The sequence below is a fragment of the Erythranthe guttata genome, chromosome 1 (genome assembly GCF_056151865.1).
Source record: "Erythranthe guttata isolate IM_541 chromosome 1, IM_541, whole genome shotgun sequence".
NCBI classification, from domain to species: Eukaryota; Viridiplantae; Streptophyta; class Magnoliopsida; order Lamiales; family Phrymaceae; genus Erythranthe; species Erythranthe guttata.
Window position 1 is genome coordinate 4,975,759 of NC_142533.1, and position 23,859 is coordinate 4,999,617.

At 34.3% G+C, this 23,859-nt stretch overlaps 2 protein-coding genes across 4 annotated transcripts; one reads left to right on the top strand and one right to left on the bottom strand.

Moving 5' to 3' along the window:
- The first annotated feature begins 184 nt into the window (after nt 1-184).
- Nucleotides 185-18,164, top strand: LOC105956215 (DNA-directed RNA polymerase III subunit 1-like). 2 transcript variants are annotated; one of them, XM_088818454.1, is made up of 28 exons: nt 185-359; nt 773-846; nt 1,202-1,331; nt 2,216-2,365; nt 3,072-3,249; nt 4,099-4,283; nt 5,431-5,540; nt 6,335-6,434; nt 7,780-7,998; nt 8,076-8,224; nt 8,306-8,447; nt 8,528-8,668; nt 9,415-9,603; nt 10,816-11,011; nt 11,152-11,245; nt 11,810-12,044; nt 13,094-13,285; nt 13,513-13,611; nt 13,847-14,050; nt 14,148-14,465; nt 14,643-14,790; nt 14,900-15,051; nt 15,369-15,524; nt 15,635-15,748; nt 15,893-15,984; nt 16,974-17,178; nt 17,453-17,655; nt 17,870-18,164. In XM_088818454.1, exons 2-28 carry the CDS (start codon nt 779-781, stop codon nt 17,916-17,918), a joined length of 4,218 nt encoding a protein of 1,405 aa, XP_088674580.1. In that variant the 5' UTR covers nt 185-359; nt 773-778; the 3' UTR covers nt 17,919-18,164. The 2 variants fall into 2 exon arrangements, with proteins under 2 accessions (XP_088674580.1, XP_088674579.1); XM_088818453.1 differs by lacking the exon at nt 185-359 and having other exon boundaries at nt 752-846.
- Nucleotides 18,165-19,079: 915 nt separating this feature from the next.
- Nucleotides 19,080-21,933, bottom strand: LOC105956225 (uncharacterized). 2 transcript variants are annotated; one of them, XM_012980070.2, is made up of 5 exons: nt 21,623-21,933; nt 21,223-21,459; nt 20,359-20,595; nt 20,029-20,246; nt 19,080-19,699 (listed from the first exon to the last, which is right to left on the bottom strand). In XM_012980070.2, exons 2-5 carry the CDS (start codon nt 21,433-21,435, stop codon nt 19,519-19,521), a joined length of 849 nt encoding a protein of 282 aa, XP_012835524.2. In that variant the 5' UTR covers nt 21,436-21,459; nt 21,623-21,933; the 3' UTR covers nt 19,080-19,518. The 2 variants fall into 2 exon arrangements, with proteins under 2 accessions (XP_012835524.2, XP_012835523.2); XM_012980069.2 differs by having other exon boundaries at nt 21,223-21,915.
- Between the last annotated feature and the right edge of the window lie 1,926 nt (nt 21,934-23,859).

A 23,859-nucleotide genomic window follows, 5' to 3' on the forward strand; every position in this document is an offset into this window, starting at 1 on the left:
ATTAGAATATTAAAAATCCGATTTTTTTGATAACTCAACCCGAATTACCCGAAGTTCTAAAACCCGACCCGTTTCCCCATACGGACCTATTATTTTTCTATTTTCTTTTTTCCTTCCCCAGAATTGGAATTCCACAATCTTGGGCTGGACTGATATAAAAATAAAAATTGGGCCACCCATTTTCATTCTTAAACCCTAACTGTACGTAAAAATTGCATTAAACCCAAGCAACTCTCTATTTTATATTTCTTCAGCATTTTTTTAGTGGAAAAAAAGTTTCTCCAGTGATTAACCGCTCAAAATCTATACGAACAGGTGATCATCTTCTAAGAACTTGTTGCAATTTCCTTTTTGTATCTGTATTTTATTTTGTCGATTGCTTAAAACTCGTGAAAACCGTTTCGTTCATTTGATCATTTGCTATCGTTCATGAAATTTTCGGTAAATAATTGCAGAAATTTGCAGAAATTTGTTGAAATCAATTTTCCTTCGATGAAATTTTAGGGAAGATGGGTTTTATAAACTGATTACTTAAGCCAATTAGTAAGTGAGTGATAACAATTTGGAGAGAATGTTTCATACATGTACTCTTGTAATTTCGTTATTTAGGCGATTATTGTGAATTTCTGTGATTAAGATTGTGAATATTGGAAAATACGAAGATTAAGTTTGTAAATAAGCTTACTGGTGTATTCTGATTGTGTGGTTTTATAAATTTGATCTCATTAGTTTTTTTTTTTTATTTATTATTTTTTTTATGGTGGTTTTGCAGGACGGGATGAAGAAGTCCGGAACCATACAGTTCACCAAGAGACCGTACGTTGAAGATGTTGGTCCTCGAAGGATGTAAGTACAGTCGCTTATTGCAATTGATTATACGAAAACCAATTGAAGGTCTAAATAAGATGTATCAATGTACAATGACTAGTAAAAAAATGTAATAGATGAAAACCAATTGATTGTGAGTAAGAGGTTCTTAGTCGCATATAGCATAATTCTTGTTTTGAATTGACAAATTCCTTTGATATTGACTGGACGAGTTGCTGGACACTTTATTATTTTGTTATAGCCATTTCTTTTTAGCAGCACGAGCTACTTTGGTGTTTAGATGAGTGATGATTCAATTTAGAAGCAAGAATCGTAAAAGGTTTATTTTGTTTTGGAGTTATACGCTTGTTAAAATATGTTTGCCATTTTCCAGAGAAAGCATTCAATTTTCTACATTCTCCGCCGCTGAAGTACTAAAAGCTGGCGAAGTTGAAGTTAATAAGATTGCGTATTATGATGAAAATAGAAAGCCTATAGACAACGGTCTGTTAGACCACCGCATGGTAATGTTTCCCTTTTCTCTTTCCTTATTGAGTTATTGTTTTTGTGGTATTATTGGGATTGATGAATGATAGCTCCTTGGTCCATAAACTGAATATATGAAACCGGCAAGAGTCATGTCGTATATTTCCCTTTGTCAGGCCTAAATTTGAAAACAAAACAAAATTTTTTATATATATATTTGATTATACTTTGGCTATTCTTTGACCGGCAGATTCAGAATAGAAACAGTTGAGAAAGGTATAACAAATTTTAGCATTGTAAGAAATCTTTTTACAGAGGGAAATATAGATTTAATGTTTGTCCTCATGAAGTTGCAGTTACACTTTGATGTCCAAAAAAGTGAATTATACAATAAGCTTAGGGAGGATGATTATGCGACTAGCTAAAACAGGATGACAGTTTGGCAGGATAAGCTAGAATACGTGTCTCTGTCAAATGAGCCCTCTGGTCTCTTATGTATCCGTTCAAGAGCAAGTAACAATTTAGTAAGTTGAGGAAGATAACTAAAATTAGAAGTAATAGAACACATCAACAACTTGAGTTCTACCTTACTTGGCCATTTCCTTAAAATATTACAATTCAATAAATAACATCTTTAGAAATAGATGTATTTAGTACTTGAATCACCACCTACCCACTGCTTTGGATGGGAAGGGGCGATCAGAGGGTGTACGGTAAAAAAATAGGCGTAAATAAATTGTATTTAGTATTATTGTATTTTAACTGAACTCTGTTTATTCTTAACCAGTTCTATATAATGAAATTCATCTGTTACTGAACGGGGTCTTAATTAAACATTAAGATCATATCATCGTTTTTGGAGCGTTTTGCTCAGTTCATGGTCCAGTACTATAGTTTGTTATATGTCAATTATTGTTTTCAGGGGCCAGCAAACAAGAGCATCCTTTGTAAAACTTGCGGTGGAAAATTTGTTGATTGCCCGGGCCATTATGGATATTTGCCTCTTGCTCTTCCCGTATACAATGTGGGATTTTTCCTTACCATAATAGATATCTTGAAGTGCATCTGCAAGGTACCAAAATTTGTTTTTCTTCTTATCAGTCTTAAGTTGGAAATACACTCTTAACTTTTTTTTCATAAATAATCTGGAATAATACACATGACGGTTGCCTTTTATTTAAAGCTATGGATGCCTATGCTGTGGAGATTTAATCACTGAATATGGTAAATGACTTTTATAAGATTTGTTTTCAAAATGGGAAGGAGATGCCATCATGCACAAGTTAAATCATATATGACATCATATTCAAACATTTAATAAATCGCTCTAGTCTAGAGAAGTTTTTTTTGAAAGGTAAGTGCTTTCTGCAAAAGTTACTTTGCATATTAAGAAAATTACCTATGAGTACGACTAATCATATTGAGACATGATAATAAATATCAGAATTCCAAAGGAAAATTCAATATCTGTGTAGAGGTAAGTGCTTTCTGTAGTCAATTAGATACAGTTCTTATCCATTCTTCCCTTCATCTCATGTTGTCTCGTATATCCTTTTAATCTGCTATTATTGTTGCTCATAATTGTACAAATAACTATCCTTATGTGATTATTACTATTACCATCTTTTTCATCTTATTCTTCATCTTATTCCTCCTTATCCTCTTCATCATCATCAATATTATATGTACATGAAGAGATTATAGCTGGTCTTTGTCCTGTGATGATTCTGATTGTTGAAGATTCATTTTTTGATTTTCTTATTTGTTTTCTTTAACAGAATTGCTCCAGAGTTCTTCTTGCGGATAAAGATCATCAAGTTTTTTTAAAGCAGATGAGAAATCCTAAATGTGAGACGTTGAAGAAAATTGAAATACAGAAAAGAGTGGTGAAGAAGTGTAATAGCCTGGCAGGAAGTAAGAGGGCTGTAAAGTGCTCCAGATGTGGATATATAAATGGTTAGTCAAAACATATAAAAGATGCATTACTGTTTGTATTTTCTATGAAAATACATAAAGATAATTTATATATGAACAAAACACTTATATGTATGTGTGTGTGTATATATATATTTGTAAATATACACCTACATTTATAATGTTTTCCCCGTACACATTTCCATGTTTCTCTGTGTCCATGTTCCCGTGTCTATTTGCTTTATTATATTGGTGATTCACTTGTTGAATTTAATTTTGTTTTCTTCATTAATTTTAGATATTAGATTTATAACCTATGTGAAATTTTGAGTCTTTTGCAGTATAGCATGCTCGTATCTTCTACCATCGGGTTCTTACAAACCTGTGTTTTGGGAATTCTTTCGGATTGGGATGTTGGCATAGATTCTCTATCCTTGAGCTTTAACCATCTTTACTAGGTGATAAGCCAAGGTGGCAGCATCAGTCTTTGTTGTGGGGTCGTCCAGGAGGTTGGACCTTGGAAAATACATGATATATCTTTCAGCTATAATTGCAATTTGCGTGGCATTTTCCATGAATATTATAGGATTTTTTCTTGAAGGAATGGAGAAAACAGTGATTTTGTCGAAGAAATAGTTTTTGGTTTCTCTTCTTAAAGGATATAATCACATATATGATCTACATATTTTCCCCTATAATTGTGAGCAACTACTGGATGTCTATGAAACTAAATATTCAGAAAGGTGGAACATGTTGCCTCTTTTGTGCTTATGATAACTTTCAAAATACTTCTGCTCCTTAAAAAAGATCAGCATTAACGCTTTCTTCGGTTCTTTTCTGCTTGTCACGTTCTTTCTTGACGGGGAATTTTGAACACTTATTTTGTTTTAGGGATGGTAAAAAAGGCAAAAGAACCTTTAAAGATTCAGCATGACCGTGCCAAAGTTGTTGACAATTGCTTGGATGAACGTCGATCTGCTCTTGCCCACACAAAGGACATCAAAGGAAATCCCGTGGTTATTTCTACAATTGACCCTAAAACAGCCTACCATCTACTAGAAAATATGTTGGATGAGGTATTCTTTCCCCTCGATCTCTTGATTTCATGGTTGTATGAGAAAAGCTTTTCAAGAATATTTGGCCCTTTTTACACCCCTCGGTTATAAACTCATGGTCTACTTAGAATGTCATCTTGGGTGAATTAAAATCACTTCCGTGGTAACTGGTGAGGATAAATTACGAAAAAATCCCTTTTATCTGCGTAATTACATTTACCCTGAGCTGTCACGTGCCTAAAATTTTCCCCTTGATGGTGGTTATGAATACTAGCACAATCTTTTAGATCCCGTGAATATCAATCCAAACCAATTTTATCCTTGTAACTGTCAGAGGTCTAATTGATTTTTTTTAGTTATTAGGGGTTAATTTAATATAATTTTTTATGATGTAGAATTCGACTTTCTTTTAGCCAGTTTAATACTACTTCGTTGCTTATTTTTATTGTCACTTCAATTGCTTTTTCTCTATCACATTTTCATGACATTCTCTAATAGCATATCTCAAGTTAGTAATAAAAACTAAAAAGAAAAAAAATGTAAGGTGCCTGTTAAACTTTGTTTCCATGAAAATGGTCATTGTATACAATACTATACATCAAGAGATGTACATGTGGGTTTATCTCTGAACCTTCTAAGTTTTGTTTCGGAAAATAGGATTTCAAGAACTCTTTTGTTGCGAAAAAAACTCTCTTTTCTTTAATAATAACACAAAGGTATGCCAAACAAATCACTGTTAAGATATTTTCACAAATTTGTTTTTTTAATCCGGAGGCAATTTAGATACTACACGATCTCCGTTAAAAGGTTTGTGACATAATGTTTGTTTTTATAAATGGCCAACAACCCTGAATGACATACTGCTTGTTTGAGGGGAATAAATGTAATTTTGCAAAGAAAAGGGGCATTTTTTAAATTTAGACATACTTCAGGGTTTTTCCCCTTCTAATTCAGGGTAATTTAGACATTTTACATTTTTGGTTAGAATTTTTGGCGGACTATCAATTTGAGGGGGTAAATGTCAAACAAGAGGTTTTCTTTTCCCTTCATAAACTGGCTTATCTGAAGAGTTGTTTGTAATTTACCGTATTATCTTGGCTATATTTATTTAGAATCATTCTTAGTTTTTGTGTTCTTGTTTCCTTTTGCCTTTCATTTTTGTTTACAGGATTGTGAGTTGCTCTATCTACATGATAGACCAGAGAAACTTATTGTCATAAATATTCTTGTGCCGCCAATAGCTATACGCCCTTCGGTTTTTAGTACAAGAGCAATGAGGTATCCCGAGAAGAATTACACACTCTACCTTGCTATTTTGCTTCCGTTAATATTTGTATGGTTTGTTCAAATGTTAAGATCTTAATGTTAAAAAAAACTTTCTAAGATTGGAAATAACCTGAGGCTAAAGTTATATGCAACGACACAACGTGAGTGGAATTGCATGATAGTCGTGGTTATACTAATGTATGTTCCCCATCAGGAAGTGAGGATACTTTTTGGTACACATAGATACAGTGCCTGTAATCAGCATGAGGAGTTCAGTTATATTTTTGCCTGCGCTTTCGCTTTTTTGTCCTTTTGTGCTTCACTATCGTAAACTTAGAAGAAATTTATATTTGAAGAAGTAGCTCATATTATGGATATGTTCGAGTAACCTAAGGACCTGGAATTTAGTAAAGATCTGGTGATACCCAAGAAAAGAATCAGTGGAACCAACAAATTTCGTAACTGATTTTGAAATTTTAGCGAGAAATGCCTAGTATGGTTCTAATCTCCTAAATATCAGCAGTCACCTTCCTTCTATGTTGCCTGTTAAATAACTTCAAACACCAGTAATTATGCTGAGTACAAAATAAATTTTGTAGCCGAGTACATCCTCTTGGTTATGTAGAGGCATGTAAGCCGTTGAATCAGAACCAAGTGTGAACGATTCTTTATTGAAGTTTGCAAAGAGCAGCATAGGTCAGCTTTGTCAGGACCAAGAAAACCTACACTGGACTGCCTTGATATCTCTGTTCTACCATGATATTGTTCTGTTTTGATTTTTTTCATTTTCTTTTTTGGTGGTGCAGCAATGAGAATGACATTACATCGAGGCTAAAACAAATCATTCAGATAAATGCTGCAGTTCTACAAGAAATGTCAGATCAAAGCTCTCAGAGCCAGAACCTGGTATGATATTGTTTGACTTGGTTTTTCATTGTGGTATTTCTTTTGGAAGTTACGTATTTCTGTTTGTTTGAAACATTAATGGGTTCTTCTATAGCACTATCCTTTATTTTCTAAGTTTTGCTTGTCTCTGGTTTTGGAAACTAAACTCCAAGCATGAGGCATAAGCGGAAAATATATTGTGCAATCTAATAATGCGGCTAGAATCTAGATAGGTTTAATGAGATTTTGAGTACCCAAGGCTTTATTCGTGTATAAAGGGGAATCAACAAAAATGCAGTGACGCATAATATCAAACTTGTTATACTTCTGTATACCAACTTTACTTGGGTCATGTAAGCATTCTGCTTTTGGAAACACACTCAATTAGATTTCCAATTAATTATCTCTTGCAGATAATAGTTTAGCCTCTAAATCTAACGATGCATATTATTTGAATTACGTTTGAAATTTTAGTTTTTTGTATTTTTGATTGGCCTATTGAAGTTTACTAGAACTCCATTTATTGGTCTATGTTTCATATTGTACTTGTTGATATAGTTTAAGACTGTTGTCTTGTGGCTGTTGATACATTTATGAAGATTAATATTTTGAGTCATAGACAAGTTTGGATGTCTAAGGAGTAAGGACAACCTTACAAGGTCCAAATTTTTTGTATATTTGTTCTGAATAATGGTGACCTGGACTGGAAACAGTTTACAATTCCTCCATTTGAATCCAAAGTGGTCGATGTTTCTCTGTATACATGGTGTGACATGGAGATTTCTTGACTGCTTGGTTGTTTTCAATTCAAATGGAAACATGAATTTTAATGGAGATTAGAGATTCCTCTGGGTTTAGAAAGAATAGATGAATAATGAATTTCAAATTATTATCTTTGCTTTGTGATCGGGCTCAGTTTTAGAAATCTTAGTAATAACAAAACATCGATGGGTGCACTGCATAGTGTAAAATCTGCATAGTTTGTGTCTCTTTTCCTGTGTACATTTTTTTGGTTCCTATTAACTCTGTACTGGGCTAACTTTAGAACCATGATAGTCCTTTCCGAGATAATCTTTTGTTCCAAGTTCATCCTGCAGAGCTCTTAAAAATATTATTATTCTTCCATCCTTTTCTTAGTCATAAAATTGGGTATACTGTTGGTATCTTGATAATTGGGTGTTGATGCGTTGTGAGTAACTCCATAAATGCAGTAGTGCTTTATTACATGTTACTGAAACATGAGTAAAGGATAGTTATGGTTGTAGAACTAAAATTATTAATATTTGTGCGGTTACTATGAATTAGTCAACCCGTTTTTGAATATGTCTCATTCTTACAAAGTGTATTATCATAAAATGTGCGCTAGACGAACAACTGGGATTCTCTACAAGTGGAGGTTGCACAATACATCAACAGTGATGTCCGTGTCCCATTGCAATATTCTGAAAACACCAAGCCATTGAGTGGTTTTGTTCAGCGCCTCAAAGGAAAGCAGGGAAGGTTCCGTGGTAATTTGTCAGGGAAACGTGTAGAGTTCACTGGCAGGACTGTTATATCTCCCGACCCAAATCTGAAGATTAACGAGGTCAGGCATTCTACTTATCTATAAAACTCAAGTTATTCACCTTGTTTTGACCGTTGTTTTTTTTTTTTCCGTGACAGGTTGCTGTTCCTATCCTAATGGCTCAAATTTTATCTTATCCTGAGCGTGTTTCACATCATAATATAGAGAGATTGCGGCAATGTGTTCGTAATGGCCCGACTAAATATCCAGGGGCCAAGTTTATAAAGCATCCTGATGGCACAGAGATGTAAATGTTGGATATTTGTACATAAAATAAAATTGCACTGTGCTCAATTTTTACTTGTCTTCAATTGGTATGTTGTTGCAGATCATTAACGGGTAAAATCAGACATCGCGCTGCAGATGACTTGAAGTACGGTTACATTGTTTGTCGTCATCTTCAAGATGGAGATATTATTTTATTCAACAGACAACCTAGTTTGCATCGAATGTCAATCATGTCTCATCGGGTACTTGCTGCATTTGAGATATATATGTTCAAATTGGTATTGGATATTGTCATTTGCCTCATCATTTTTCTCTTCTTCAGGCAAGGATTATGCCATGGCGCACGCTGAGATTTAACGAGTCAGTTTGCAACCCATATAATGCTGATTTTGATGGCGATGAGATGAATATGCATGTACCGCAAACAGAAGAGGCTCGGACAGAGGCTCTGATGTTGATGGGGGTAAACGATGTTTCCATTTTATTATCTTTTGGCTTTAGCTACTTCATCTGTTTTCCGTTAATGATATGTATATTCATGTGGTTTTGACTTAGATATATTATTTGATCATGGTTATAGTCATCCTTGCCGCACTTCCATCACTCTTGGATGGATCACATAGTTCTTGCCATAATCTACTTGTTTGTTGTTTCATTTATGTGCAATGAAAGCATGTTGTCATGTATTAAGCACCCATACAGAGTAAGTTAACTGTGTCTCAACTAGTTCTTCATGAGATGGCCAAATATAAGTGAAATAGGAGAATGAGTTCCCTGTTTCTCTATGAAACTATTCTTTAGGGAGGAGGATGGAAACATGATTTAGGCAACTTATCTAAGCGTTGTTGAAGAATGAGTCTGAACTTGAGGCAAGGAGTTCTTATGATGTCTGATATCTGGAATATGTCACACGCAGTTGATCTTTACTCTTTTGTTATAACTCAAGTGATTTACATAGAATAACCATCATAATGCTATGTAGAATTGTCCAAAATCATTTGGTGGTAGTATTACATTATGGTGCAATATTTAGATAATTCTTCTATTTATTCTCTTCCAATTTATGGCTGAATTTTATATAATTTTTCCCTCATCAGATTGTGATTGGTTAAATAGTACATTTGCATGTGGACAAAAGTTTAGACTGTAATGACCACATAGTAATGTGTCAATGGTTTCGACTTCTCATTGTTGGTGATACAACTGCAGGTGCAAAACAATTTATGCACCCCAAAGAATGGAGAAATCTTGGTGGCTTCAACCCAGGATTTTTTGACATCATCCTACCTTATAACAAGGAAAGACACCTTTTATGACCGTGCTTCTTTTTCTCTCATATGCTCATACATGGGTGATGCGATGGACCCGATTGATTTGCCAACACCAGCACTAGTTAAGGTGAGTTCAGGCAGCATGCGCATTCTAGTGCTACAAAAGTTTTTGATCTTTGCTCTTGTACCCATCCATATATGGGTGTGCTTTAGTTCCTTCTTGCCTGTCTTTTGGGTATAATTTTCTGCACCTCTATTTGTTATCTTCTTCTATGTCCTCTCTGTTATCGGGACTTGTGGACACAGTGTCATACACTTCTGCTGAATCGGTACTGCACTCTGTGATATGCAGTAGGCTTGTGCACTTCACTGTCGTCATACACAATTTATAGGTCATGCACGAGCCCAATATTTTATCCATGCACATCCTTATGTGTATCTGTCTTTCTATATTACATATATTTCATCATGTATTGGTTATTCTTGATGTCAAAGCATATATGTTTTCGTTAGTACCTCGTCTTTATGCTAGAATGTGTACCTGTTTCTTCACGAGATTTAGGGGTTTTAGTCCCAAATCAAGGCATGAACCAAACTGGTTTTACTAACCCAGTTTGATGGTTCATCAGTTGTTGCCCATTGATGAAATTCTTACCCTAGATGAAGTGCTATGTTGCAATTTGTGACATCTTTTTCCATATGCTGGAGCCACCTCCACACCAATAACTAGTGATCTGTTGTGGACTGTGGTTCTGCAATGATGGAGGAGGGGGTTGGTTATGATGCCCCAGCCATGTGGCTAATTGAGGGCAGGAGCAACAAAAGATCATTCAAAATCAGGGGTGATAAGTTAACACCGTTTCCATCCTTGTTTGATAAGTCGTACTTTTCTGAGAAAAGAAGAATAGGATGGTGTACAGCACAGCACGTCTATACATAGTAATGGTCCTATGTAATCCTGGTAACATTTAGAAAAGTAGCGTAATAAATGTTTGAGAGCTGTAAAATAATTTTTTTATTTTACAAATACTCCCAAGCAAGTAAGGGCATTCTGGTTATAACTAGAAGCTCTTCTATCCTCAGAAGAGTTTTGATGGCCATAACCTCTGTATTGCATGTATTTGAAGCACGATAGGCCAGTGTTCTTTTTGTTAATTGGAGTGTTTCTGAGCATACACCAATGTCACAAGTGGTTGATGTTAATGAACCACATTCTTCTCGATGTCAGAACTTTTGTGATCAGCCTTGTATCCTACTGTGGGGATTGTGATATATCCCATTCTAATGTTGATTTTGGTATCTGTGACCTAATCTAATATCTATTATCTTTTCATTGCAGCCAGTGGAGCTTTGGACTGGTAAACAGTTGTTTAGTATACTATTGCGTCCCCATGCAAAAATGAGAGTATATGTAAATCTTACAGTGGCAGAAAAGAACTATGGGAAATCTGGAGAGACGATGTGCCCGAAGGATGGGTTTGTTTATATCCGCAATAGTGAGCTAATTAGCGGGCAACTTGGGAAGGCTACATTAGGTTACTCTAATTTCTATGCTTTTGCTATTTGTCCGAATGGCAGTTTTATTAGACTTTTGCGATTCCAGATATGGTTACTGAGTGATTTATTCTGTATTCTGCTGGAAGATCATTTGCTTATTCATTCAACGTGAAAACAGGAAATGGGAGTAAGGATGGTCTTTACTCCGTTCTTCTCAGGGACTACAGTGCACATGCGGCTGCTACTTGCATGAATCGCTTAGCAAAGTTAAGGTGAGACCAGTGCAACTGTAGTTCAAGTGCATGGACTATTTAATTCTCTTTACTGTTGCCAGTTAACTAGTAGAACTCGATTAAATATCATATGACTTTATGAAATCTATAGGGATTAACTTGAAGAAGATACGCATTCTGTCTCAAACGTTCTCAGCTAGAAGCTGATGAATAAATTATAATACCTAATCCTGTTCCTTTTGGGATCCTCATTTTTGTTCCTTTGTACAATAAAAGAAAGACATAAGAAGTGTTAATTTTCCTAATAGCCGAATGTTGAAACAAAATATTTATATAGTTGATGCTGAGTTGGATTTAAAATGGAAGAAGGTAACTGATTCTATAATTAGAAGTGGACCTTTCAACTGCACGATGAACTTATGTTTGTGTTTTCATGTCATTAAAATGATGTGGGTAGGATAAATGCATATGTGTGTGTGTGTGTGTGTGTGCGCATCGATAAGGTGTGTTCTTGATATTTTGTTTTTTCGAAGAAAATAAAGATTCTGAAGTTTGCTGCAGTTCGGTTTTGATTTTTTAATTTTTATTTTTCTTACATTACAGTGCTCGCTGGATTGGAAATCATGGATTCTCAATTGGAATCAATGATGTTCAACCTGGAATTGTACTAAACAAGGAGAAGAAGGTGACAATCGATAAGGGTTATGGCCAGTGTATCGACTATATAGGCAGTTATAAATCTGGAAGTCTAGACCTGCTACCAGGCTGCAATAACGCTGAGACTCTTGAAGCTAATATAACTGGAACCCTAAATAATATTCGAGAAAGAACTGCAAATGTAAGAGGCCGTCTCTTTTCTTATAGTATGACTATTAATTTGGTGACACTAAATGATTTCTAAATTCTTTTTGTACTATTATATGTCGATGATTCTGGTGGCTCATTTCTTGCTCTTGTAAGTCCAGAAACCAGTATATGACATTGCAGATTTTGCCTGGATTAGTTGCTAACGGAATTTCTGCCGATTATATAAAAATCCCAACTCTTTGCCGATTTGACCTCCCTTGTTAATTTTGCTTTTCCAGTCCCTTTTTTGGTTGCAACATCTAGAAACCATGATCCTTAAACTTGATCATGGTGTGCATCTTTGTTTTGGACTGTTAGGATGTAAGATTTTGCGAGTAACGTAATAAAGAAGCATCCTAACTTGGGGAAGAGGATATATCTGGATGTCTTTTGTGACTATTAATCTAGTATTAAAGAGATTTTGGGATTCTTCTTTGTGAATTTGGAAATTGTTATGAATTACTTAATTATAGGATTAAGTTTAGGGATTATAGTAGGTTTCAATAGACAGCTTATGGCTGAAAGTCAGTCATATTAATTGCATATATTTTCCTAGTCATATATTTTCGATGAGAGTTGTATATGTTTTCCTTTCGGGTGCATTTCCGACGGGAGGATTTGGGGGAGGGATTTCAAATCCATAATAACAAATCCAAGATCTGGATAAATTTTTGGTTCAGCTATTTTTTCTCTTACTGTTCCTGGTACAAACTTATACCTGTAATTTAGCTCATGGAATTTGGGTAATATTTATTACCTCAGGGCGGTGTTTTTCTTTTTTGTGATTTCTCTATATTAAAGCTGGCTCAAATGACAAAGTTTATTTTTCTCTTCATCTGCTCCCACCTTGAACTTTATCATGCACATTTGTTTTGTACAAGATTGAACTGATCTGTGTTTGAACCTTCAATGTTATAATTCCTGTAGAAAATCTTGTACTTGTTTAATTGTTTAACCGGCGTGTTAATTTTAAAATCTAACATTCTCGCTGGATAATTTTAAAATCTAACGTATTCATCACATCTTAAATTGTTTTGGTAGGTTTGCATGAATAATTTACATTGGAGGAATAGCCCCCTAATCATGTCACAGTGTGGTTCCAAAGGATCTCCCATTAATATCGCACAGATGGTTGCATGCGTCGGTCAACAATCTGTCGGAGGTCGTAGAGCACCAAATGGATTCCTTGATCGAACTCTGCCTCATTTTGAAAGAGAAGCCAAGGACCCAGATGTATGCTACTGCCTTATTTTCTTATTTTTTGGTAAACTTCGTCTTATCTTCGTCTGTTGGAAGAACTCTGTAAGAAGTAGACACCACCAATGATTAAATTAGCCATTTTTCGTTGGTTCCAATCTGGCATTTTTAGGTTTCTACTTATCCTTTGTATGTTCATTTATGATCAACTTAGAAAGTATATACACTAACATGTTAATTTCATGTTTGCATTTTCAATTCAGGCTAAAGGCTTCGTTCAGAATTCTTTTTACACTGGCTTATCTGCTACTGAATTTTTTTTCCACACCATGGGAGGAAGAGAAGGCCTTGTGGATACAGCGGTATGTATAATTTTCTGTTTTTCTAGATTTTGTTTTGAACAGATTACCAAATTACCGTCTCCCACTATTGTCCCACTACTAGGGTCCTTGAGTTAACTGTGGCACTGCACATACGCTTGTTAACGGATTTTGTACTTTAATTAATCATGTTTTGTAAACAGAAATAGGAGTAAGAAGCCTTAATTGATGATATAACCCGTGACAAGAAAAAAAACTGCTGAAAGTTTCATTGCAGGTTAAAACTGCTGACACAGGGTATATGTCTCGTAGACTTATGAAAGCTTTAGAGGACCTCTCAGTTCATTATGACGGCACAGTGAGAAATGCCAGTGTTTGCATTGTTCAATTTGTGTATGGGGGTGATGCTATGGATCCTGGACAGATGGAAGAAAAAAGTGGACTTCCGTTGAACTTTGAAAGATTGTTTATGAAAGCCAAGGTATTAGTATCTTTCTTTGCCTCCTCTTTTAAAGACATACAATTCACTGTATTATTGCAGCAGTTGATAAAGTAATTTTTCATTGTTATCTTGAAAGGCCACCTGCCCTGCAGTAGAGCAAAAGAGTCTAAGTATTGAAGAAATCGACAAAGCAATGGACGAGATAATTGGGGATCGACTCTCAGAATCGACTGCGACTCCTGAAGGGGAGAGCTCACAGGCATTTTCTGCTTCATCAAATAAAGAGGGTGGCATGGAAACTTTTGATAACTCATTAAGAAAATTTATTCAGAAGAAATACCCAAACTCAGATCTCATGCTGAAGTTGAATGGAAAGGAACATTCTGATGAAGATAAAGGTTATTTGGAAAAAATTGCTTCAAATATATGTGGGGTTACTAGGCAGCAGCTAATGGTAATTTTCGTTTCCATGTTTTTACTCTTCCTGCAATAGAGTTCTCACATTTGATTTGAGTATAACTAATTGCATTAATATGTTCTGATTTGTTACATATACAGAGTTTGCCTAGAAAATGCTGTAAATATGATATCATCTGAAACTTACAGCAGAACTTATGTATTATTGTTCTAGGTCTTCCTAGATACCTGCATCTCTCGTTACCGTTTAAAGAAAATTGAAGGTGGGACCGCAATAGGTGCAATTGGAGCCCACAGTATAGGAGAGCCTGGGACACAGATGACACTAAAAACCTTCCATTTTGCTGGAGTCGCAAGCATGAGTATCCTTTTATATATGATTATTCCCTGATTTTATCATGGTTTTCTGACCTTTTGTATATTACGTAATACTTAATAGCTTTCCGATATGTTTAACTTAATCTTGAATAGATGTTACCCTTGGTGTTCCGCGTATAAAGGAAATAATCAATGCTGCTAAAAAAATCAATACACCAATTATTTCTACCGCACTGCAATCCGACAACAACGAGATAATTGCTAAGATAGTGAAGGGGCGTATTGAAAAAACACTTCTCGAGCAGGTAAGCCCCATATTATTCAATTGAAAATCGTGCATTGAGTTCTAATGCTTGTTTTAATCTGATTTTATACAATTTTCTGCTAGATTAAACAGTTTGTAGAGGCATATTTTAGAGCTTTCTTTTCAGGGATAAAATAGTTTGTTGTCATGGTATCTAAATCAGTCTGCTCCATCAGCTTTCAAATGCTTATTAAGTGGGATTTATTAAGGATTTTCTTCCTCTAATTTTTTGATTTGTTTATTTTGGCCTCTGGAATTTTGAAGTCAATATAATAGATTGAGCTGATATTTTGAGTTGGCCATCTCTTTGTTGTGTAGGTAGCTAAGAGTATAAAGACTTCCCAAGCATCGAGATCGGCATCCATAGTTATAACACTTGACATGACAAAAATTCAAGGTGCACATCTGTCTGTTGACGCTTATACTGTGAAGGAATCAATTCTAAAAACTAAAAGAATGAAACTGAAGGAGCAGGTTCGATATCCCTATCATCTTCTTTTTACGTGTTTGTGTGCATGTGTGTGTGTGTCTATATCCGTGTGTGTGTCCGTTAATTGTTGATACTACTGCCTCTTCTGCTGCAGCAAGTCAAGGTCTTGGATCACAGAAAGCTGGAAATTGTCATGCAGGCCGATAAAACAAAACTTCAATTTGAACTCCACGGTCTTAAGAATAAGATCTCCAAAGTTGTTGTGAAGGTGAAACTGATGTGGAAGTTAAACTTGTGATATTAATGCCTTTTCATTTGATTTTGGTCTGGTGTCTTCCATTAGTTTTTTAAGACTTAAATCTCTCTCTCTCTTTTTCTTCATTTTTCCATGGGCATCTTCTCTGTATGGCAGGGGATCGACACTGTTGAACGTGCTATCATATTAAATGAAGCAAAGGAAAAAGATCCAAGTGCAAACAAAAAAATGAAGTTACTGGTAGAGGGGTAAGTTTCAATAAATGGCTTGTGACTCTTAATGCTTTTTGTTAAGAGTCTGTATATTTACCTGTGTTCTCTCTTTTACCAAAATAATCAGGGATATTTTGAGTCTAGCGAGTATTTCATGTTTTCACCCACTAGTTCCACATACTATATTGATATTTAGTTTTGTCCTTCTATTGGCATACGTTATTTTCGTAACACGAACAGTGTGACACATGCACTGATGCACAACATGACGGACACTGTTTCCCATCTATTTTGTGAGATGAAATTGTGCAGCATATGGCCACACTTGTGCTGAATTGAATATGATATTGAAAAAGCAATAGAAAAAGCTTACACTACTTCAGATAAATTGAATTTGTTAGCCTTGTCATGGTAAGAAAAAAATATATACACTATTAATCCTCTAATGTAAGATCAGTATATAGCAAAGCATCATTCGGAGTGAAAGAAATAAGATCTCCGAAGTTGTTGCCTTTTTAAGAGGACTTCGCGTCATTTTGGAAAGGGACGAACGGGATCGTAAAGTACATTGCAGACATCTTTAATCCTTGTCCATTTTTTTGTTATTGGGTAATAACGGTATTATGAGGGATGTTCTGTTTGACCTTCAGTTGATGAATTATGGTTCTTTGTATTAACAGCAAAAGAGTAGTTTACCTATCGTTGCCTCTTCTCGTGTTATTAGTTTGATGATTATAATATATATTAGGAAGAAAAATCTCCATTTTGCCTATTTATTGGCTTTCCCTGCCTCTATTATGACCTTCTGGTTTGTTTCAACCAAATAAGCATCTTTTTCTAAATGGGTTACATTGTTTTTGGGACGAGTCACTACGCAGCTCTTTTAAAAAAATAAAAGAATACCAAGTGCATTTAGATAAGAGTCGGTATAATTTCCTAGAAGAGACTGTCGTTATAGTAATAGTTGCATTAAATGTTGGTTTGATATTTTATCGAGTTAATTGTGCATAATATTTGAAATGCAGGACTGGTCTTTTATCTGTTATGGGCATTGAAGGAGTTGAGGGTCGAAAGACGACGAGTAATCACATCATTGAAGTACAGCATATACTTGGAATCGAAGCTGCAAGAAAGAAAATTATTGATGAGATACAGTACACCATGTCAAGCCACGGGATGACCATTGACATACGTCACATGATGCTTCTCGCAGATCTTATGACATCTAAGGTCTATTTCATATTCTTCTACTTCCAGTTTTGCTTGTTTGTTTGTGTGTGTGTATATATATATATATATACACACACATACACACACACACATAGTACAGAAATCTAACTTTGTTTATGAAATTATTTCTAAATCACACAAGAAATATTGATAAAAGTGTGAAAATAGTTGCGATAAGATAATACTTATTTGATATATATATATAAAATCATTTCCGTTTTCTCAGTTGATGCAAATTTCAAAGTCAAATGGTTTTGCTCATTTTATATTTCAGGGTGAAGTGTTGGGAATAACGAGGTACGGTGTGCAGAAAATGAAGGACAGTGTACTAATGCTTGCTTCGTTTGAGAGGACATCAGATCATCTTTTCAATGCTTCTGTAAATGGGAGGGTCGATAAGATTGAAGGCGTTAGTGAATGCATTATTATGGGCATACCGGTCCAAATCGGCACAGGGATGCTTAAAGTTAGGCAAAAGTGCGTTACATAACTCGAGGAACTATACATATATATATATATATATATATATATATATATATATATATATATATATATATATATATATATATATATATATATATATATATATATATATATATATATATATATATATATATATGTATATAATTTTTTTTTATTATCCGTATGGTATAGTTGAAAATTATTCTTGTTTTCGATGTCACTTTTGCAGTGTGAAGCCGATAGAGTTGACGTACGGTCCAGATCCGATTATATCGTGAGAGTGAGCTTTGTTGCTACATGTAGAATTAGGTTCTGAGCACGAGAGATGGTTCGGTTCACTCTATCATATGTATGAAAATTGGCCAAGTTATAAATTAATACATCAACAGATATGTCCAGTAATTTGCTGGCGATGTTTTTTTTTTTTTTTTTCGGCAGAACGAAACCGAATTCCTAGTCCAGAATACGAAACAAATGCTTTTTCTTCTTTTTTTTCGGCAATACGAAACCGAATTCCTAGTCCAGAATACGAAACATACGTACGTCTTATCTAAGTAATGATTTAGGTATTTGTTTTGAATTAGAAAAAAAAATTTAGGTATCTGCCAAGTTGTCATTTTACATTTCAAGAATCTAGAAATTCATTCCAATTCCAAATGTTATGAAAGATTTGGAAATTTGGAAATTTTAGAAATCTCGTAATTTTAACATTTTCTTTTGGAAACCTTCATAAATTTTCACAAACAAGAACTCACTTTCATAAAATTATAAAATTAAAATTACTAGTATTGTAAACTCTAGTAGTTTAAGAACAACTTTAATCAGTTAATGATTTCAAATTACACTGGACACCTATTTTTTTTTTTTTTTTGAACAAACAAGACACCTATTTTCAAATAACATAAAATTGAACACTCGAAATGATTGAGTCAAAAACTAGGGAAGAAACTAATCAGTTCCGTGAAAAATAGCAAAGGAAAGGCTTAAATCTTCGTAAAACTATGATTAAATATTTAATTTATTTTACACTAACTAACATAAATAAAGTATTATATATATACACACACATACATACACAAACATATATATATATATATATATATATAATACATAATTGGGATATTTTAAGAAAATAAATCAGAATTTTTGAAATTAATTTTGAAAATTAAATTGGATCAGAAATTCCAAATATTTTTTATATAATTCCAATTGTAATCCAAAATAAATCAAAAACACCGGATATCAAAATGAAAAAATTGTTCCAGAGTCGAATTTTTTTGATCAAGACGAGCGGAAATTGAAAATTCTGTTGCAACGTTCCACCCCTATGTTTGGTCTACATCCCAAACACACCAACTTGAAAAAGTTATTGATGATTATATATAGCATTTACCATTTATCACAAATAAAACACACACCTGTGTGGGTGTGTGAAGGAATAAATTGGTAACATATTTATTATTTAAAACCTATATACATAGCTCCAAGTATATCATAAACATGTGTATAATAACATCAGAGTAGGTTAATCTTGCATCAAAGAAGATTTTAACTAACTAGAGAAACATATGTAAGAATAAGAAAGAACTAATAAAATCAAGAAACGAGTTAAAACAAAGGGCCTCACTTTTTCTTCGATCAACGAAATGAACTATTATATCGAGTCAGTTTCATCAGAGCTCTGTTCTGTCCTTAACTCCGTTTCCGTTTTCCCCCCACAAAGCGAGAAGATGTAAGACGACAATTCTTCAACAGATAAGTGACCAAGGAATTAAATTAATGCACACAAGTGATCCAAATTCTTCAATCATCGTGTATATTTTATAAGCTCAGCTTGTGCGGTGGTTGTAATTATAGGTATTCAAATACGAGAGAGTTTCACTGCAGCAATAGCTCTTCTTGCATCTGTAGTTCCTTAATTCGCCGTTTCGCGTATAGTGTGATTAAAATTGTTACAATCACTGTAATGCTGAATCCAATTGCATTCAAAACAATCTGTGGAGCTGAGAGGGACCGCCCCTCGTGCGAAGCATTAGCTAAAGTTTTAATTAGTATGCCACTGCAGTTAAACAAACACAACCGATAAATCACAACGAATTCAATTTCACACACACACACACACACACACACACACACACACACATATATATACATATACATATATATAAAATTATATATATATATATAATTAGTATGCCACTGCAGTTAAAGAAACACAACCAATAAATCACAACGAATTCAATTTTCACTCACACACACACACACACACACACACAAACACACACACACACACATATATATATATATATATATATATATATATATATATATATATATATATATATATATATATATATATTGAGAGTGAGAGTGAGAAAGGGTTCTCACGTGTAAAGTGCAACGAATACTTCCGGCACAATTCCAACGAGCGTCCCCAACAAGTATGGTACGTACTTCACATCAGTAGCCACAGCACAGTAGTTATATATGACATACGGGAAAGGAGAAATCCTAATCAAAGCAACAGCTCGAAACTGATTAAAACAGCTTCCTTCGCCCGCTAGTTTGACGATAGAAGCTCTCTTCGGATACCTTTCTAACCACACCTACACTCAAGAAAGAAATACAACAAATGTACCATTGAGCATAGAAACCAACGACAGCACAAAAAATAAAATAAAAAAATCGAAACAAATACGGATAACAAAAAGCTCATACGTGGATTCTATGGTAGAAAAGTGAACCGATGAAATATGGAATAGAGACACCAATAGCCATTCCTCCGATAATCAGCAGAAACCCGTAACCGTAACCGAAAGTCATCCCAGCTATCCACATTGAAGGTGTGGAAGGTAGTAGAAAGGATGGAAATATTGTCAGAGAACCAACCACTATTAGTCCTAGGATAACCGTGCTGAAAGTTTTCCTCTCCCAAATTATTATCGGAATGATTTCCTGCAAGAAGTATTATTAAGTACACGACACATTCAATTAGAAAGAAGATTTAATCAAGAGATGATACAAGTGAATACTATTTTCAAGAATAAAAAAAATTGGTCTTATATGCATAAGTTTTTGCACGCCAAGGAAGAGTACGTGTAGTGGCCGCAAATGTAACTATTAAGATATTCGTTCGGAATGTCAGATAAGAGAAGTGGTAACGAGTGATCGGATAGAAGCAGCTCTATGTTTACGGTGGCTTTAACAATCACATGTCAAGTGCATTATCGAAACTAAACATTCTCGATGATTAATTCTAGAGCAACACCGACAAAAGGAAGACTGCACCATAATTGTCTCCAGTTCACATACACACACACACACATGCTTAATCAAAACATACGACTAAAGTGATGATTTCATCGATCAGACACTCAGCACCAGTTGCATAAAAACTTTGAAATAAGCCGAAATCAAATAGTAAAATTCGCAGTAACTAACGAAAAATCAGAATTAATCGATCACCATTACAGGAGTAGCAGGTAAAACACACAGATTAATGTATATCTATATAGACAAAATCCGGAAAAAAAAATTACAAGGAAAAAAAGTTGATGAATTAGAATAAAAAAAAAAATTGACCTTGTCCATGAAAAAGGGTCCGACCCACTTGAAGAAAACCACACCCAACACGCCAACAAATAACACCACCAGCACCAGCTTCGCCCACCACCACAAAAACCACCACCATCCACCGCCACCGCCGCCGCCGCCGCCGCAACAACCCGACGTCGACGGCGTTTCCGCCGCACAGCAGGCCCCACCCTCCTCCAATTTCACGTAATCTACCCCCATCCTAAGATCCTCGTCGGCAGCATTCTGGATCATCAATAACATCACACTAAATCAAAAACCCCCAATTTCTCCGATCAATAATCACTCGACAAAGAAGAAAAAACCTAAAAACTGAACCCCTAAAAAATCCTGATTTGAGGGGTTTCAGTTTTTTTTTGCAATAATAATAATTTGCCAAAAATATGACCGTTTATGTACTATTCCCCACTTGTCTCCGTATCCATATGCTATAATCTGCCAATCATTGAGTATATATATATATGTATATAAAGGTTGAGAGAGAATGTGGCGCAACGGAAGAGAGAGAAACGTGGACTGAAAGAGAACCAGAGGGAAGAAGACAGAGGAACTATACGTATTTGTGTATTTGTATACGTATAGATTTTAGGTATACGATTGTAGATTTGGAGAACACAATTGAATTGAATTGATTGATGAAGAGAGAGAAAGAGAGAGAGGAGAGAGAAAGGCTTTTACTTTAAATTAAAAAGTTATTCCAAATTCATAATTTAATCAATTTATAAATAATAATTACCTTAAATTTGATATTTTGTTTAGGGTATTTTACTCTTACACCCCTGATCTATGCTAATTTACCTTTAATGTCCATGTGGAATAGGTAATTATAATTACCCTGAAACAGAGTTATAAACTCTAAGGACTCGTTTGGTTGGGAATATTAGTCATAATTAACTAAATAATTGAATTTTGTTTGATATTTGGTATACCTAATAACTTCACAGGTCGATCCATACATATTATATTATTATGGATTATCTTGCGTTTTGGGAATTTTTTATTGGCTAATAATATAATTCGGTTTCATTAGATTATTTAATTTTATCTTGACTAATTTCTATCTTGACAACCAAACAACGCCTAATGAGATAATGCATTGGATCAGTTATTTTGTTAGATTCCTAACGAATTATTAGTTTCAGGAATTGATATAGACCACGTAGAGCTAGTGGGTGACATGACTCACCCAACAATGTTTCAGCGGTTGATTGTAATTATAGATACCCATAGGGACCTTAAAGTTATTTTAGCATATCTAAGGGGTGTGAGTGTAATTTAACCTTTTGTTTATTTTCCATATTTTTAATACGGCGTCGTATATGGGCTGTAGCACAGTAAAGAAGCAGGTCGAGTCTGGTGGGACACGTGGCGTAAACGGAGGGGCACACGTCGTGACTTCACCGCCACGCTCCGGAATGAAGCTTTTGAGATATAAAGTAATCATTGAATTGGGTGTGCGTGACGGCTGCTACCGTCACCGTGGCGGTGACCACCCTTTTACAACACTTTAAAATACTAAAATTGGAAAATTAATTTATTCAAAAAAAAAAAAAAAAAGGAAAAATAATTAAATTGCTTTTTAGTTTTAACTTATAGCTAACGTTTGGAGACTAAAGAAAAAGCAGAACATACACACACGAGTTTGAGTTTAATTATTTATTATTTTATAAGTTATTTTAAAAATTAGTAAGAAAATTACGAATTTAAACGTTTAGAAATAAACCCGAGCTTGAGTTCGTCAGAATATTCGACTTACCAAATTTACGAGCACTTGTCATTTTTCTTTACGTTTAAGGTTCAATTTTTTGTTGTGTTTTTTTTTTTTAATATAATTATTTTGAGAAGATTCTTTATGTTATGTTAGAGCAACCCGAAGCTTATATATTTAATATTTAGAATATTAGTAACATATTTCTATTTTGTTGGACTTTTGATCTATATATAGAATTTAATTAACAATAATACAATATAATTTCGTGTACTTTTCTCCTACAAAAGTCAAATAGTTTAGACTTGTTCCATATCTTTCTTGCTTTTATTTTTACATGAAGCTTTTAAACTTCATTATATAAAGTAATTTAGACGAATGATTAGCCTATTCTATTTTGCATCTCTCGTATGGTTTGCAAGCTATTATGGAAATTGATGCAAACTTGAGTGATGAAAACTGTATTCTTGCTGAACTCACTTTCTCCAGCATCAGATTATGAAAGCCTTTTACAATTGATCCATGAAATAATTATTAGAAACAATCCATCATTAACAAAATATGATAGTAAACTTATGGAAATTAGTAGTGAATTTATTAATATATATTCATCAAATAGTGTGGATTTTGGCAATGGATCAAACTTATCTAAATTGTTTATTTTAACAAAATATAATAGAAAACTTATGGAAAATTGACAATTAATCAATGAAACTTGATATTTTAACTACTTAGAATGCGAATAGTATTTCAACTAAAGATGAAAGTGTACACCCGAAAATCGACTGAAAAATTGGCAATAAACTTCTAAAAAAAAAATGGTTGGAATTGATAACAAACTTCAGAAAATTAGCAGTAAACTTCTGAAATTGGTTGAAAATTGGTAACGCCCTTTTGAAACCTCTAAGTAGTAAACT

What these genes read in the sequence shown, in the direction of transcription:
- LOC105956225 (XM_012980069.2), bottom strand. Translation starts at nt 21,477, where the DNA reads ATGTTATTGATGATCCAGAATGCTGCCGACGAGGATCTTAGGATGGGG. An exon ending in GACCCTTTTTCATGGACAAG is followed by an intron (nt 20,596 to 21,222) that starts GTCAATTTTTTT and finishes TACTTCTTGCAG; the next exon opens with GAAATCATTCCGATAATAAT. An exon ending in GTATTCGTTGCACTTTACAC is followed by an intron (nt 19,700 to 20,028) that starts GTGAGAACCCTT and finishes GTTTAACTGCAG; the next exon opens with TGGCATACTAATTAAAACTT.
- LOC105956215 (XM_088818453.1), top strand. Translation starts at nt 758, where the DNA reads ATGGTGGTTTTGCAGGACGGGATGAAGAAGTCCGGAACCATACAGTTC. An exon ending in GATGTTGGTCCTCGAAGGAT is followed by an intron (nt 847 to 1,201) that starts GTAAGTACAGTC and finishes GCCATTTTCCAG; the next exon opens with AGAAAGCATTCAATTTTCTA. An exon ending in ATGCTTAAAGTTAGGCAAAA is followed by an intron (nt 17,656 to 17,869) that starts GTGCGTTACATA and finishes TCACTTTTGCAG; the next exon opens with TGTGAAGCCGATAGAGTTGA.